This window comes from Triplophysa dalaica, unplaced genomic scaffold, assembly GCF_015846415.1.
Source record: "Triplophysa dalaica isolate WHDGS20190420 unplaced genomic scaffold, ASM1584641v1 Contig16, whole genome shotgun sequence".
In the NCBI taxonomy this organism is placed as follows: Eukaryota; Metazoa; Chordata; class Actinopteri; order Cypriniformes; family Nemacheilidae; genus Triplophysa; species Triplophysa dalaica.
The window spans coordinates 42,300-60,398 of NW_026622650.1; the positions used below are offsets into that span (position 1 = coordinate 42,300).

General features: G+C 34.6%; 1 protein-coding gene across 1 annotated transcript; it reads right to left on the minus strand.

The window, feature by feature from the left end:
- Window positions 1–1,659: 1,659 nt before the first annotated feature.
- Window positions 1,660–5,088, minus strand: LOC130417119 (legumain-like). The gene is made up of 11 exons (XM_056742422.1): window positions 5,027–5,088; window positions 4,679–4,773; window positions 4,453–4,550; window positions 3,971–4,052; window positions 3,813–3,883; window positions 3,336–3,411; window positions 2,851–2,913; window positions 2,384–2,453; window positions 2,158–2,276; window positions 1,951–2,052; window positions 1,660–1,849 (listed from the first exon to the last, which is right to left on the minus strand). Exons 2-11 carry the CDS (start codon window positions 4,742–4,744, stop codon window positions 1,808–1,810), a joined length of 789 nt encoding a protein of 262 aa, XP_056598400.1. The 5' UTR covers window positions 4,745–4,773; window positions 5,027–5,088; the 3' UTR covers window positions 1,660–1,807.
- Window positions 5,089–18,099: the final 13,011 nt, after the last annotated feature.

Genomic DNA, 18,099 nt, shown 5'->3' on the forward strand with positions numbered 1-18,099 from the left:
GGGGTGCCGCAAGGAATTTTGGGCCCCATGACAAAAATCAAATTGGGCCCCTTCTTTACATAAGCTTAACATAACTCTTATTAAAGGCTTGCAACTGTCTTGCTTCTTGTAGTTCAATACTAGTACTAACACAATATTGACTGCTGATGATTTGTACATGCATGCAAGTCTAATATGCAGTTCACTATTTGATGCAAGATTAAAAGCAACCATAAAAAATTTGCAGTTTGCAGTCTCAATGTCTTTTTATTGTAAAATTTGACAAAATGTAAAATTATCTTGACAAAATTACTATTATTTATTATAACTATCTTTTGGTGAAAGATTTAAAAGAAGAAAATTTAAAATTAACATCATCCTCTCAAAACAATCAAAACGGCAGATTTTTATACTTAGCTGCACATATATGCCAACAAGAAAATAAAGTGGACATGTAAAATGGAATTTTCACACCAGGGTTATTCGTGCTAAACGTTTCCCTGCACTGATTAAATGGTGATTAAATGTAGGCTAACACTAGACTTTTGCTTTCCTGTAGCCTAGTGGTAAGAGCATTAACGCAAGGTTGTGGGTTCGATCCCAGGGGATTGCACATACCGAAGTATAAATGTACCTATAGGTTAATGCAATGTAAGTCGCTTTGGATAAAAGCGTCTGCCAAATGCCTAAATGTAAATGTTTTGCTAGCTAGCTTATTTCACTATTGACATTAGGCCAACGGGTTAATACCACTAACAGACTATAGGCCAGCAGTATTTTAATGCGATATGCCAAACAATCTCCGCAGCCGAAAATTAAGTTGAACGAGTCTGTTCCTGAGGTCACTGATGCCTCATTTTATCAGACTTGGTGCTAAACTCGGCAGGAAAGTGGATCTTGCGGGCCAGAGTTGAGAACCAGATTTTGATTTGGCAACATTGTCGACACTGTAGTTCTGGTGCATCTACTGACTGCAACTAAACAACATGAAACAACCATTTCATTCAGATATAGTGGGGTGATCGGTCAATATGGATGTTTACTTTTTGGTCTATGGGAATTTTCAACTTCTACTGCCAAAAACAAAGATATTTTTAATTGTATTATTATATAAATAATGAATGATGACGGTTTGATCATTTTATATTAGTTTTTACTGATCAGTCGGATATCCCCTCCAGCTTTTGGAGGGCGGCGGTGACACTGACCACCGGTGGGTTATGGAGACATGTTACCCAGGACTGTTCAAGGTCAGTTTGTTGGGGCTCTGTGTGCAGCGGTCGGGGTTCTTCTCATCATCCTACCCGTTCCCATAATTGTCAACAACTTCGTCATCTTCTACTCCCTGCTTAAGGCTGAGATTCAATGCCCAGAAAACTCTTTTCTATTACTTCAATATGAATCACTATCACTTTAATCATAACTTTATTCGTGTGATTATCACTTTACTGATTAGCAGACATTGGTAAGAAAGGGTTTCCACATCAACTTGCTTGTTTGTACAAAATTCATCAAATCTGAGACCTCAATGTACCGTAAGACATTTAAAAGTGGTCACTGTTATTTTTAGGCCCATTCCCAGTGTTATTGTTACAGTGTCAAGCTCTATTTTGATCAAAAACATGCAGCTCAACAACAGATTTTTTGATAACATAAAATCAAAGCCAAACCAGAAACTTTTGTTGAATGATTTATTTAAACGATCATGTGTGTTATGCTTCAATCAGTTTAATTCTAATCATAAATCTAGAGAAACAAACACAAGAGCTCTTCAGATTACATTTTCTTCCGTTGTTTTCTTCAAAAACAGTTCGAGCAGCTTCGCTGTTTACTTCTGCAGAAACTCATTAAGGAAATGCTTCGTCGCGTCCTAAAGGCAAAAAATAAACATTAATGTGACTGTGTGCTTCAATCGTGTTTTGTTAAAATAATAACAATGAGTTATGAGTTAAACTTTTGAAAGTTTATTACCAGTTTCCCAAAAAAGCAGGGACAGGCATTAGGATTCTCCTCTATGTGTTTAGATTGTTTGTCCTTCGACAGATCATCGAATGTTTGTGTTTCATAGTCAGCCTGTGAACATAGAGCCAAAAAACACATATTTGTCACGTCTGCTTTGTGAATGTCATTAGATCAGAAGAATTTTATCCTATAAATGCATCAGCAAGAAGCACAAACCTGATCAAGGAAGTGCAACCAAGTAGATGAGAATTTATCAGAGAGGAAGACGTCTCTCTTCTTGTTATAATCAGTGGGAGTGATCTCAGTACCTCGAGAACATGAAGTCAACACAAAGACTGCATGGATGACAGATTCAGAACAGATGAAACAAATGGATTATAGACACAGAACTCTCAAATAAAACCAGCGTGAGCCTAAACCCTTATAAGGGAGCTTAACTTGCCTTTCTCATTGTCAGTCAATTGGTTTTTGAACAAGTTTGCAGAATAACTGCTGTCCACGAATATGATCATCTGCAGAACATAAACATAATGAAGATATTTAAAATGACCAACATCTAGTTCTCATTAAATTATCTTTTAAATGATTAGAGATCTTTGCTCTCATTTAGGTTCAATATGTTATTAAACAGAAGGGGTGCTTCATCTTTACTGTCTATCATTGCTCGTGTGGTGTTGCTTGATGATTGTTCTGTATGTTTCAATGGCTGAATCTTTTAAGATTATATACAGATCATCATCATCATTTGAATAGTGCTTTATTGTGTATTGCTGTAGCCAAAGCGCTTTACAATCATATGAGGGGAAGGAGTTCTTAATATTGAAGTGATAATTCATTAGATTATTTGCCCATTTACACAAGTTGTGTAGAATCTCTTTATTAAACATATGTAAATATGAATTGATGTACCTTGGAGAATTTATTCTTGTCAGTCATGTTCTGAATTGCTGCAATGAAATCACTGGCATGAAGCTGTCATAGAAATACAGAATTAATGGTGTAGAAGTCAACAGGTTGTCATATTTAAACACAACAGGTCTATGTCTTAATCCATGTGTTCACATATAACATGTTGAACCCTGAAATAACATCTTAACTCATAATTAATCTTTGCTTTTTCACTATATTATATATACAATATATACAATTTTGAATCAGTTTGGTCATTAGAATGCTGCTTTGTTTTAAAAGTGAATCACTAAATGACTAAACTATTGACAATAAATGATGGCTATTTTATATCATAACATTATGGCTCATCATTACACATTTAGTCATTTAGCTTTTATCCAAAGTGACTCAGAAAAACTATTATTATTATTATTATTATTACAAATATAATGTTTATCGTGTCCCTCCTAAAAGTCTCTCGAGTCTTTGCTTTTTATACTTACAGACTCCTCAGGAAATTCAAACGTGTTTTCTGTCCCTAGACCGGTCATGTAGATGTAGATGTTGTCATCTTTACAACTGCATTAAATAAAAATTTAAAGATGATTATTTATTTTAGCACTTTATTTCACAGTCCTGTTATCCATGTACACTAGTGTGTAACTGTAATAACTATCCCTAAACCCACCTCTGAACTTATACCTGACCCATATTAAGTACTTGTGGTTATCATTATTTTGTTGGGTATAAGAACTATAAGTACACTGCAAAAGTTCATGTACTGTAAGACGTGCAACCATGAGAACAGTTTCCAAAATCTAACTTGATCAAATAGCTTTTTGACCTGAAAGTGGTGCTGTCACTTAACATATAAAACCTATATATGTAGATACACACACACATACACACACACACACACACACACACGCACACACATTCTGTATAGCATAGAAAGATTTCTTCTGAATAGACAAACAGACCTGTTTATGACTTTCTTATCAGTGCACTCATTCCCTTGAAGAACATTCAGGAAGTTCTGTGGGGTCACATCCTGTAAAATCAATTTTTTCATAAGTCAAAATAGTTTTCAGATATTGAATATAAACATCAACATAATATTTGACATTACAAACGTTACCTTTCCAGTGTAATCCTTCAGAACTCCTTTATACACGTTTTCATTACCTAGTACACTGAGAATCTGTTGCTTGTGGTGGTTACTGCAGGTAGAGAAAGAGAAGAAAAGTGTGAAATACAATTTCCAACAATCTGTTTTCTATATTCTATGATCACTTGTTTGCAGAACTGATAAAACTATTTATTTCATTTCTAAAACTTTTTTTAAACAGACTTCTGTACTTTACACTTACACTGCACTACACTTGATGTGTAATATGACAATAAATAAAAAGGAAAAAGTCTAACACACTTATAAGTGTTTTTCTAATACATGACTGGAGCAGTGATGGTGAATTTGTGATATAGTCAGTGATATACCTCTATTTCTCTCTGAGAAGCTAATGTGTCAGGGCTCCATTACACTGTTGTTTCATAAACAGGTTAATGTTTAGCAGTGACTATTACATTCAACCACCATACAAAACTGAAAATATTACTCACTTGTGATTATCAGCGATGTCATCATACATCATCGTCACAATCTGCTCATCAGGAATTTCTTGTCTCTTAATCAACTGATAGTGACAGCACACATTGGCCTGAAACACAAATGAAACAAATGATTTCCATGTGTATTTACAGTCATCACATACAAGCTGAAGAACAGCACATCTAGAGGATTCATGAGTGATATATAAATCATGAAAATGACAAAACAAGCACGGACCTGATGTTTGTAATTTTTCCAGCCCTTTGAGCCGGCGACAAGGAGAACCCATTTTTTTCCAGACATTTCTTGATTTTTTCAAATAATTTTGCTTTCTGAAAACCAAAGAAAAGATCACAATATGTAGACTTTGTGTTATAAAGTTAAGAACAAAATTCAGTTTTATACTTTGCAGCACTTAAGAGTTGCTTTTGTTAAAAAAGTCCTGAAATATCAATCACTCATCATAATATGACATTAATTGGTTAATAAATGTATAAGTTTCTAACTGTCCTGATACAATCTGAATGCTACAAGTGTTATTCGAGATTGAAATAATAAAGTTGAGTAGATCGTTGTCCATCATACCTGCGTTGAGTATCAGGTGTGAGTCTGTCCAGTGGTTTTCAGGTGTTTTAGTCTGATAATCTCTGTCTTTATATAGGCAGTAAACTGCGCTCATGTGAGACGGTGGGTGGAGATTTAAACGGGTCGGAGCGGCTCTTCACATTTGCAATACTTTGATTGGCAGACACTCCCTTTTACTTCAGCTATTATCAACAAAAAGACTTAAATGTTGAATTTTTCAGTTCATGTTCACGCATGTGTGTTTCTGAATTTGTTACATTTTTGTCTGACAAGATGTATTGTAGTTATTGTGTAATGTTGAGCATGCCCTACAGCAATCTGTTCACTTAAAACTATGAACAGATGGGAACTCCTTCAATGTTCTTAAAGAAATCTTTGGTTAGAGCACAGAAGCTGACTTTTAAAATAAAAGAGATCAGTTTGACAGATTCTAGTCTTCTTAAGGCATTGGAAGATGCTAAAACATAACATGGTATTGATTTATTTCAGATTATTTAGATCACAAGATGATTTCCACAAGTTTCCATTTCAGCAGAAAAAAATCCTTTCTCTTTTGTGACATTTACAATCTAGTAGGAAATACTAGTCAGAGTCATCAAGCTTCAATTAAACTTCAACAGAAACTAGTAGAAAAACTGGGGGTATCCCACAAAGGCAAATATAACTGACATTGTCTTCATTCTCTGCATATTTTTCTGTAACAGACATAGATCGTTACTCATTGAGACATTTTCAAAATCAGTTATAAACTTTAATAGCATACAGTATGGCATTTTAATGATCTCTTCACACTGAATGAAACTGCATCATCATCTCATGTCAGATCTTTAAAATGTTTGTCTAACATGGACAAACACACTGCTGGGTTAAATTTACACAAAGATTGATCATATTTGATCCAACTGTATGTTAAAAACACCCCAGCAGAGGTTAATTCATGCCCAATGGTTGGGTTTATCCATTTTATACCCAAGGCTGCATGGATTGAAATAAATGAACATTTTTTTTACAGTGATGAAATCAGATCCTCGCACACATGATGAATGAATTCCTCCACATCTTTCAGAAACAACTTCATTTACGGAGCAGTTTTAATCTCACTCTAAAACTTAATCTATTCAATTGCGTCTGTTTAGTAAAGTCAAATAAAATACTGGCCTAAACTGGTTTTAATCAAACTAAATGATAATGCTTGAGAAAAATGCACATAACAAAATTGCTATAAAAAATAAAAAATGAATACAACAACAAAAGATATTAATAAAACTACAAGAATAGTAAAGATAAAACTAAAAAAATGTAGGTGATATCCTGCAATAAATCCAATAATTTTTCAATGTCTATAATGTTTAGGAATAAATCTCATATTTTGTAAACTATAGATTGTGTTTAAGTCATTGTAATTTGGTGAAGAAGAATGAAATAAAATGTGTCTATCCCATAAATTTTATATTAATGAAATTTAATTAATTAATTAGATAAAATTTAATCTAATTTCATTTTCCACATCATGCACGGATTAGTTCTATAAATGTATCAAGTATAAATAATACTTTATTATAATACAGCATCTCCTTCTTGGGTTTCAAGTGTTCTTGATGTTTATTGACCTGCAATGAAGTTATCAATGAAAAGAGGTTTGTGGATGTTAGAACAATGTTCTAAAAAAACTATTTATAAGACTTATTTAATTTAAATATATTTCTGTCCGGAATGTGTGCATGGTATAGGAAGAATGAATGAATGGATGAAGTTTCAAAGTAATATAATTTTTTTGTGATGTACGTTATCAAAAATCTGCTAGAACGTCAGTAAACTGTGTAGTTGTCTGATTTTCCTGTTGTGTAGAGGTTCTTAAGAAACAATAAATATACGCACATATTCATATGAAGAGTTTGTTTTTTATAATAATTCGGTCAAAAAACATGTCTTTATTATGTTATCATGTTTTAATATATAAATACTGTTTGTTGGTATACATATATGGACATGCACATACTATACTGTGAGCGTGACATATCCGATGGATTTGAAACGAAATTTTGAAAATCTGGAACACCTAGAGAAAGAAAACCAGTTGTTTAGTGAAATCAAAACGGATGTTTTCAGCATCTCATTATATGATCGGTTCTTGAGAGTTGCATGTTGTGACACTGGAGTGAGACACAACCGGTGAAACTTCATTGAAACAGCCCACATAAATGACTGATTGTGAAATGAGAACATGTGAAAACATGGACTAAAGGACTAAAGCAGGGCGTTGCAACACATCTTATGTTTGTGTATTTACATGTTATATATAATATTTTGTGATAAGTGGTCTACATAAGATAAAACCAGAGACAAATTCAATGAACCAACGAAGCATTTGAAATTTTGGTAGTAATTGGTGTTGGGAATTTATCGTGTTGATTACGATTAATTAATTACGGAAAAAATAACGAGACAAAAAATATAAAGCATTTAATCGCAATTAATGTTTGCTATCCAAACAGCGCGGAATGTTGCTGGGTTCGGTGGTCGAAAATTTTAGTTTAAAAAAAAGTACCAGGTGGAAACGTGGATAAAAGCCCAGTTTTGTGCAAATTGTACAAATCAGAATTTGACTATAACCGGAGCACTTCCAGCCTCCGCTACAACCTCAAAGCCCAACATGTTGCAGTTAGACAACCAGGGGCCCGTTCTTCGTACGTCTCTAACTAATTTAGCTGGATTTGATTGTTGACGATTTGGCATGATCTTGGATTGTTCGGTTCTTCGAAGCTCAGACTTGCTGTCATAACAACAGGTGCGCAATCTTAAACCTGCTCGCGTTAAATGTTCGACTCGGAGTCGGGCTTTAACCACTGCACAAACAGTTTGTAAAAACAGTTTCCTTTACACTATTGGAGACGCAGAAAACTTGGGTAAAAGTGCTGCATGTGGTGCCAAAGTTTATCTGTCACTCAAACAGTTTTTAGGGGGCTTTGTGGTATTTCCAAGCCACTTAAGACCACAGGCTGTGAAGCAGATTTTTTTTGCCATTGCAGGTACATTATAATTGTTAATGAAGATCATGCAATCATGATCATGCCAAAAAGCAGCCTAGGAATTACAGTATTTGTTCCTCAGGCTTCCCTAACCTTATTGGTGCCATCAACTGCACACACGTCCCCATCAAGGCCCCAATGAAGGGGATTTTGTGAACCGAGAGGGATTTCAGTGTAAATGTGCAAGTAATTACTATTATGATTATTAATATTCCAGATTAGCAATAAATAAATAAATAAAATAAAAGTAATGTAATCAAAAAGTATGCTGTTGACTGATTACAAATATTTTAGATGGTGTGTGACTCCATGTTCCACAACACAAATGTGAAGCCACATGGCCTAACTCTATGCATAACTCCAAGATTTTCAGAAAGTCACATTTATGCACATTATTTGAACGTGGTAAGGAAAAAAATATTTAAAACTCACTGTATTACATAATTTTATTCTGAACCTAACAAAACTGCATTTTTCCGGGTGCTTACGATTGGATCCTGCTTGGTGACAGGGGCTATGCCTGCAGGCAGCACTTCATGACACCATTCCCTGAGCCAAACCCGTTACAATGCAGCTCAAGCCAGGACAAGGGCACGCATTGAAATGACCTTTGGCCAACTAAAGGGAAGATCTCAGTGTCTTAAGGGTCTGAGTGTTGCACCTGACAGGGACTGTGACATTATTGTTGCATGTGCCATCCTCCACAATATTGCCACCATCAGAAAGGAGAGGATCCCTGTGGTGGAGGTGCAGCCTGATGATGACCTCCAGACAGTGCAGTTGGACCAACCTAGTGGCAGAACTGCAAGGGACAGAATTGTTGAACACCATTTTTTTATTCTTTTTTTTAAACATAAACCTTCATTAAATTAATAATAGAAGACAAGACAACATGCTTAGTTCATGGGCAGCCCAAGGGCAGCTCTTCTGCCGGGGTATAATGTGGGGGTGCAGGACCACCACCTGTTTTTTTCCGTCCGCCTTTTTCTTGTTTGCTGATTATAAACAGACAAACACATTTAAAATGTTTTTGGTAACAGATACTAAACAGTAGAAGTAAAGGATTACCAGTTTGAAGAATATTCTTGTTCTTCACTTTTACTTGTTCCCATGTTCTAGTGGGTCCTGAGCTGGCTCTTTTATTCATATTATAGTTAATGCCTGTCATCTTTGATAGTCTATAGGACTATGTGTCCTGTCTCATGACTACAGAATTGTTTGAGAGCTTTCCTGTAGCTCATTGGTAAGAGCATTGCGTTAACAATGCAAGTTTGTGGGTTCGATCCAAGGGGATTGCAAATACCTAAAATGTATAGGGTAGAAGCAATGTAAGTCGCTTTGGATAAAAGCGTCTGCCAAATGCATAAATGTAAATGTAATGTAATGTGTTCTTGTTTATCTATTGATAACCAATCACGTGAGCTTGATTTACACACAATGACGTATAGTTAGTTGACTCTGTTATCTTAAATTCTTCTGCAATTTTGATGTAAGGCAGATCGGCCTCTGGAACTCCTTATGAGTGCTGAAGCAGACTTCAGCTGGCAAAACTACAAACTATTTTTCTTCACTAAATTTGATTCTATGAATTATATTCCTGATACTGATTCTTCTTTCATCATAACTGGTCTACAGGTCTTTTACTGTAAATCCCCTACAACGTATTTTGTTTAGGCTAATGAATTTACAGTGTATGATACTCCAGAAATAAAACTCAAAGATATGATGTTTACATTTCAAAAACAGTCTGATTCAACTTTTCCTGTGGTGTAGAGGTAAAAACTTAAATACAATAAGCTACAATATCAAAATAATTGCAATAGTTGAAGAAGCGCAGTTCTTAAGAAGTGCAATATACATAATCAATAATTACGTTTGGACACGCACGTGTTCTTATTTCACAATCAGAAAAATGCATGTGGAGTGATTCAATGTAGTTTAGCTGGAAATGATTGAACAGGATGTGTCATGGTTAATGTGTGTGTGTGTGTGTCTTTGTTCTTTGTGCAGATTATAAGTGTATGTACACACGAACCAGGATGTCTTCAGACACTTTCAAGATTTCTCACGTTATCACAGTACGTATAGACCTAACCAATCACCATCTAACACTGGAATATATAAGATCGCCACTTACCCTCTGTTTGAGTTTGAAGTTGAAGTAGCAGACATTCAATATAACAAATAATTGCAATAGTTGTAAAGTGCAGTTCTTCATAAGCGTAATATACATATTGAATAATTACACATCCATACGTTTGGACACACACGTGTTCTCATTTCACAATCAGAGGAATGTGTTTGGGCTGTTTCACTGAAATTTAGCTGGAAATGATTCAAATGGATGTGTCATGGTTAATGTGTGTGTGATTCTTTGTTCTTTGTGCAGATTACATGTGTATGTACACACATACCAAGATGTATTCAGAAACTTTCAAGATTTCTCATGTTATCACAGTTCACTCGCTTTAGTTTAGAAAATGGAAATAAAATAGTTAAAGTTTGTCAGAACAAATGTATCTTGACAATGTCCATCCTTCTGTTAGACTGTCTCACACATGATTGAGGTTGAATAGCTGTCAGCACGATAAGTACGATTTTGGGGAAGCAAAATAAAACTCAAAAATTTAATGGTAACAGATGAATGAAGCGTCACAAATTATTCCGCACTCAGCTCCTGCAGCTTCGCAAAGGCGATAAGGCTGCTACAATGCTCCTGAAATAAAACTCAAAGGTTGTGTAGAGGTAAAATATACAATAAGTTGCAATATCAAAATAATTGCCATGGTTGCAGAATCGCAGTTCTTAAAAACAATATAAATATTGAATAAATACATGCAGTATACACACACAAACCGCATGCTTGTAAACACATATGGAGCATATAGAACAAACTGTCTTGTGATTGTGACACATCTGATGGATTTCTCACCGTTTCCAGTGAAATCTCGCTGAAGCAAAAGGTCCAGTTCTATTCATTTAGAGGCCCGAGGCAAAGTTGATTCTAGAGGCCAACCACACGACTCACATACCCTCCACTTCTCAGGAAAAATAAAGATATATAACACTGTAAAAATCAACAAGTATGATCTTATTTAAAGTCTGTTTCAATTTGAAATTGCTCTGAACACATTTTTTTATTTTAATTGAATGTAATTATTTTACAGTCACACAGCCACTGTGCCTTTGGATGAGTTTAGCCAACTGGATATAAGCAAAATGAAAAAAGCACCATCATGAAAAATGTACTTAAAATCACTGCAGCAAAGTTGCTTTTGGGGTTTTGTTCTTATTGTGTACTCTTCCACATCACATTTGGCGTCCCTGGGTGGGCAGGTAAGAGGCTGAGGACATCAGACGGCCTGTGACGGGCCATCCGGCAGGTTGCACAGGTCGAAAAAAGGTGCGATTATAGGTAAGCAGTTTTGGCCTGAGATGAAGAGGCTCATCCCAAGAGGGGACATTATTGATTACACAGAAATGAATTGAGTTGAGATGTAGAATTACAATTTTTTCTTGTCTTTGTCCGTATGAGTGTTTTGTGTATCAACCTAGCTGAGAGTGTAGAGGAGGGGCTGTTGGTCCCAGAAAAGTTGTGTGTGTGAGTGTGGACAAGGAACAGGAGAGAAAATGTTACAAAGAATAGAGAACTATTATAAATAAGGAATATATAGAAATATATAAATCCTGTATCCTCTAAAATTGCTTTTTGTTTATAAAGAATGAGTACAAGAATTTTAAACGTTTTCCGAAATATTTTGCTTTTTATAAAAATGGTATTTTGGAAAAATATTCAAGAGACTGTTATTGGATGTTGAAATCTTGTGACTATAATAAAAAAGATATGAGGTGTATTTATGGGACGACCAACACTTAGAAAAGAGAAGGTGATACATTGAGACGATCACGGCTGAAAGGCTGTGTGAGAGCCAACAAAGGAAAAATCACCCATGTTCACAATACGATGCATAAGGTAAAGAATACTAAAACATTTTCCTCTAAAGCATATTGACTAATAAAGGATACGATAGCTGATTTTTTTGTTTGAGTTCATATTTTGAAGACTTTCCCTTCTTAGTATGGCTTTTTACAGATTAATTATTCATAATTGATGATTGAAGGATTAAGACCCATGATTTTGAATCTTCTGTCCCAGTATTGATTTATATGATCAAAAATACATTTTTAAGTTCTATGATTGAGACTTTTTTCCCCATTAGTGACTTTCTGCTTTAATATATTTATTTATGTTACAGATCACAGAAGCATTTGCATGGCTGAGGAGGGGCCAGGTCTCGATATGAGAGAAGCACAGCCGTTCAGTCTAATATACAGATCATATAACAAGTGTGGTGTCTGAAACTAAGAGAATTAATATTCACTTTTGGGAGGAGGAGACATACTTTGATACAGAAGGGATAGAACAAATTCTAACAGAAGAAAGAAAACACTGTACCGGAGTCAACTGACAGAAATTCAAAATTTAGACTCTGATGAACAAAATCAAGGCACTAAAAATAAGTTGAGCGTTTTGTTTATATAGTAGTGTTTTGTGAGGTAAACCCTGAATGCTGTTGGTCCTCATAGAAAGGTGTGTGTGTGTGTGAGAGAGTGTAATAGTGCATGACAAGTTTAGGTAAACAGGACCTCCTTGTATAAAAAAAGAAATGAATTTAGATAATAATAATAATTTAGTTCAAAATAATTATCATGATTATTCGTATACACATAAGACATATCAATATAAAATGATTAGCAATGATTTATGCACAATATTTCAATATTAAGCCTAATGCCAAATGCCTAAATGTAAATGTAATTAATGAATTATGGGCTTCATTAGTGATAAGGATTGTATGATCTTTGAATTTTAACAGCCTTTAAATATGAGATATTTAAAGAGTACTTGAAATATGAAATGGGTGGATTTGAACCTTGGTAATGCCTCACTAATGGGATCAAGCGACGAATCGGATATCTAACAAAGCAAAAGAAACAAAATTGTTCATAGATGACACCCTGTAAATGGGCCGGTGGCTATAGTCACTGCCCAGCTACCTTCATCGTCCGAGGTGCCCCTCTCAACCCCCCCGGACAAGCATTCGTTCAAGATCTCTGTTAAAAGACGTGAACACTCCGCTGAAGAGCTCAAGAGCCACTGAGTCCGCTCGCTCCCCCTGTGTCACTCACAGTGTCTCTGTGTGAGAGAACACAACAGTTTCAGAAGATCATCCCGTTATTCCACATTACATACATGTGCTTGATCTGCAGAATTAATTATTTGATTTTTTTTGCTTCTGGTCTTTTATTCGTGACAACTGCTACGTGTACAAAATATATACGTTCTCAAAGAGAATTAGAGTTCTTGTCGAATCAAAATGGTTTTCCCCGATCTGATATAATATCAAATTTTCTGTTATTGGCACACGTTGTGTTGAATGCCTACAGAACTGACCGTTTTTATCACTTTAAAAACTAGTAATCTATAACATAGCCCAAAATAAAATAAAATAAAATAAAATAAAATAAAATAAAATAAAATAAAATAAAATAAAATAAAATAAAATAAAATAAAATAAAATAAAATAAAATAAAATAAAATAAAATAAAATAAAATAAAATAATAAAATAAAATAAAATAAAATAAAATAAAATAAAATAAAATAAAATAAAATATAATATAATATAATATAATATAATATAATATTAATAGTAGCCCAGATAGCAAAGCGATGTGTGAAATCTATTAAATCAATGTTAATACTGTTTATTTGTCAATTTTAACGCATCACTATCTCTTTTGGCCGAAAATAATGTGGAAAAATGTGGAAATTTCAACAAATCACCATTATTGTGAAAATGTAATAATGGCTTTGGCTACTATAAATGTTTTCAAAGAGTTTTACTCTCGCATAGTACAACACAAAACATATATGAACATATTTACTGAGTGCTACAGTGTGATAATAAGAAAGACATTTCTAAGAGCGAGTGCTGTCTTCTCCTGCACCAAATCTTACTGTCCTTTTGTTTGTTTCGGCCACTGTCCCTTTAACTGTGTGTAGATGTGTACATACAGTTTTTGATAGATGATCTTTTTTAAATGCATCTGTTGAGGATATTTAACACTTGTTTTATTTTTGCTCTTATTCCCTTTCATTCAAGATTGATTTTAATACGGATATGACCAAATAATTCCACCTAAACACCTTAAATTTGTTTGAAGAACAAAATTATATTCTTATCCTTTTATTACATTAGCCAAGTTTTACATTCATAAAACCAAAATAACATATTTTCAAAACCATTTATTTTTAAACCATTATAAATGTAAAACACAAAATAAAGATGTAATTTAATGCCCATTCTTTATTTTCCGATATTTTATTTATATGTATTTAGTTATGTTATATTGTATTTCTTTTTAACTTTTATTTGTATATATCTGTAATTCAGTTCATGAGTATTGTGTCTTTGTTATTTTATTAATCTTTGATGAAAGAAGATTGTTTTTGTTTATTTCTTTGTATATATTTCTGTATATTTAATATTACAGTGTTTAGTAACATTTAGTTACATTAAATTATTATAAGTGTAGTAACCATGTTTTTTTGGTGGACTGATTATTTAGGGCCAGCCCCCCTAAAAATTATTAGATTAATTAATTTGTGATCGCTTCAGTCCCCTTTAAAAACTAATTTGAAACGGGGGCGCGATGCGTCAAGTTTCGGCTCCTCCCCTGATCTAAATCTGCATGGATTCAGCGCGTTATTCAATCCGCAGGGGCGCCGAGCGGAGCGAACATCAGAGAGTACAAGGTGTGTGTGTGCATTCACTGATAGATTGCTATGATATGACACCTGCATCGGTGCAGTTCTTGTAATTTCAGTTTACATAATGTTACTGGATCAATACACGGTTAGGTTTCTCATCCTACACCTGTACGTCTTCACTGCGTTTAGACCTTATCACAGTGTGATAGTTGTTTTTTTCTTCCAACAAAAATGAAGCGATTAACACTCATGCCAATATACTTTAGAAAACGATGAGGATTTATTTGAATTTACTTTTTAACATTTAAAACTTATTAAGGTGTATCTCGGCATTAGATGATGTTGCCATCATGCACAGAAATGGTTAAATACACACATCATTGTCTGAAAGCAACAAATGGCAGAGAGAGAGAAACATCATGTGAAGTTATTTTGTTTTAATTAATAGAATTTTTTGTAAGAAATAATGAGTTAATCATGTTACATTAGAGTAAGAGTAGAGTAAAGGGATTTGTGTTTTATTTAAGTTAATTGATTTATAGCAGTGGCAAATTGATAATTCATGTCAATCCAAAATTCTTCTAGAAAAGGTTAGACATGTTTAAAAACATTATACCTAAGCCATGACAAATAAATGAATAATACATTTATATATATATATATATATATATATATATATATATATTATTGAGTTTTAAAAAAATCTTTTTAAAATTATTTGTGGTAATTATTGACTACATGAATAAACCAATGACTGATATAAAGTCACATTTACATTTAGTAATTTAGAAGACGCTTTATCCAAAGCGACTTCATGAGGGTTCAATGTGCAATATTGAGAGGTGAGGTGTCTGAGTGCCATCATCTTGACACAGGTGTACCTCAGGGCTCAGTGCTTGGTCCGTTGCTATTCTCTGTATACATGACATCCTTAGGCTCTGTCATTCAGAAAAATGGCTTTTCCTATCACTGCTATACTGATGATACACAACTCTACTTGTCCTTTCGGCCTGATGATCTGACTGTTTCTGCACGCATCTCAGCTTGCCTAGCTGACATCTCGCTCTGGATGAATGGCCATCACCTGCAGCTGAACCTTACAAAAACAGAACTGCTTGTAATCCCGGCCGACATAAAGATTCATCACTACCTCTCATTTCAACTGGGCTCATCAACCATCACATCTTCCAGAAAGGCAAGAAACCTGGGAGTGGTGATCGATGATCAGCTTAACTTCACAGATCAAGTTTCCAGCCCCGGCTGGTCCTGTAGATTCATGCTCTACAATATTAGGAAAATTAAACCCTTCCTATCAGAGCATGCTACGCAAGTCCTAGTACAGGCTCTGGTCCTGTCCAGACTGGACAACTGCAATGCGCTACTGGGTGGACTTCCAGCTTGCACAACCAAACCTCTACAGATGATCCAGAATGATGTGGCAATAGTTATCTTTAATGAACCGAAGAGAGCACACGTCACTCCTCTAGTCATTAAGCTACATTGGCTCCCCATAGTCGCTCGCATCAAAATAAAGAGTCTGCTCCTGGCCTACAAGACCACCAGTGGTTCGACACCACCTTATCTTCACTCGCTAATGCAGATATATGTACCCGCCAGATCCCTACGCTCTGCAGACGAACAACGGCTTGTGGTGCCATCCCAAATGGTAAAAAATCGTACCTTTTCCGGATCGGTTCGACCAGATCTGCAGATTCTTTAGCCATCTTCAAGAATCGTCTGAAAACACATCTCTTCCGTCAACATCTGGCTGATCAGTTCTGACTTCTATTTCTTCTCTACTCTTTATAAAAAAATAAAAAAATCTAATTTATCTCTGTATACTGTATTAGTTTATATGAGACCAATCTTCTTTTTCTGATTGCACTTATGCTTTTTGTTGTCCTTATGCTTCCATTGCTTACCCCACCTGTAAGTCGCTTTATAAAAGCGTCTGCTAAATGACTGAATGTAAATATATAATAAAAGGCCCATTTTCAGTATCACTACATTATATTGTAGACTTTATTTGATTATTTTTCACAAGTTAAAAAAAGCAGGTATTTTATTAACTTTTAAAATGCACTGATCCATAATTTATTCTTTATTAAAACTGAATATCAATGAGGTTTCAAGCATAAAAACATCTTATGCAGTCACTGCAGTCTATTCATCAAGGACGTGAATTCAGAACTGAGCAATGACGCCATCTAGTGATTCTTCTGCAGATTTGCACCATCCTTTGACACTCGATGACTTTGGTCACAATGCAGAATGGATGTTGCTGGCCTTAAATTCTGAAATATCAAGGATAGTGAAATGATGTGATCAGTGGGGAATCAATTAGACTATGAAAAGAAAAACCCGCCCGCCAACTTTACAGTTGTTGTTTTTCAAGAGTTTAACTCTGTGACAGAAATCAAAAACTCTCAAGAAAAAGGCGACATCGAATTATTTTTCATTTAATCCTGACGAAACATTTCCTTGATAAGCTTCACTAAAAGAGCACTCTGTGGTCACAAACTTTAGTCAAGCATTGCGCGTGCACATTTGCAGCGAAGTTATAATTTTAAGCCGATCGAGCGGTGTCCTTGTCATCTGTGTCTGCTCGCCCGCGCGATCACAGTGAACATGTTCATTTAAAATAAAATAAATTTAAAGGATTTATGTATTCAGAACCGATGATTGTATCAATTTTTTCAATTGTTTTCAAGCATACCAACTAAGAGTATTCAAACTAAAGCAAAATAACTTTAATATGTGATTAACTGTCCGTTGTTAAGAAACAAACCCAATCTGTTGTCCAATATGCAAATGAAATATTTATGGAGTTGTTTAATAAAAGACCACATTCTTTATGTTGCTGAAAGTCTTTTTTATGATTGACATTGCAATGAAAGCGCAGCAATATTTAGCTGTACCTGCTGCTGACTCTTTTCTATTACTTCAATATGAACCACTATCACTTTAATCATAACTTTATTTGTGTGATTATTACTTTACAGGTTAGCAGACATCGGTTTTGCTGCAATATATTTACATTAGGGAAGATTATTGGTTTCCACATCAACTTGCTTGTTTATCCTAATTCTAAATTGATCAAACTGAGATCTTAATGTACCGTAAGACATTAAAGAAGCTGACAATGTGATTTTTAGGATTTTTTTTCCCGAGTTTTATTGTTACAGTTTCAAGCTCTATTTGATCAAAAACATGCAGCCTTAGTCAACAACAGAATGTTTTTTTTAAAACATAAAATCAACAACAAACCAGA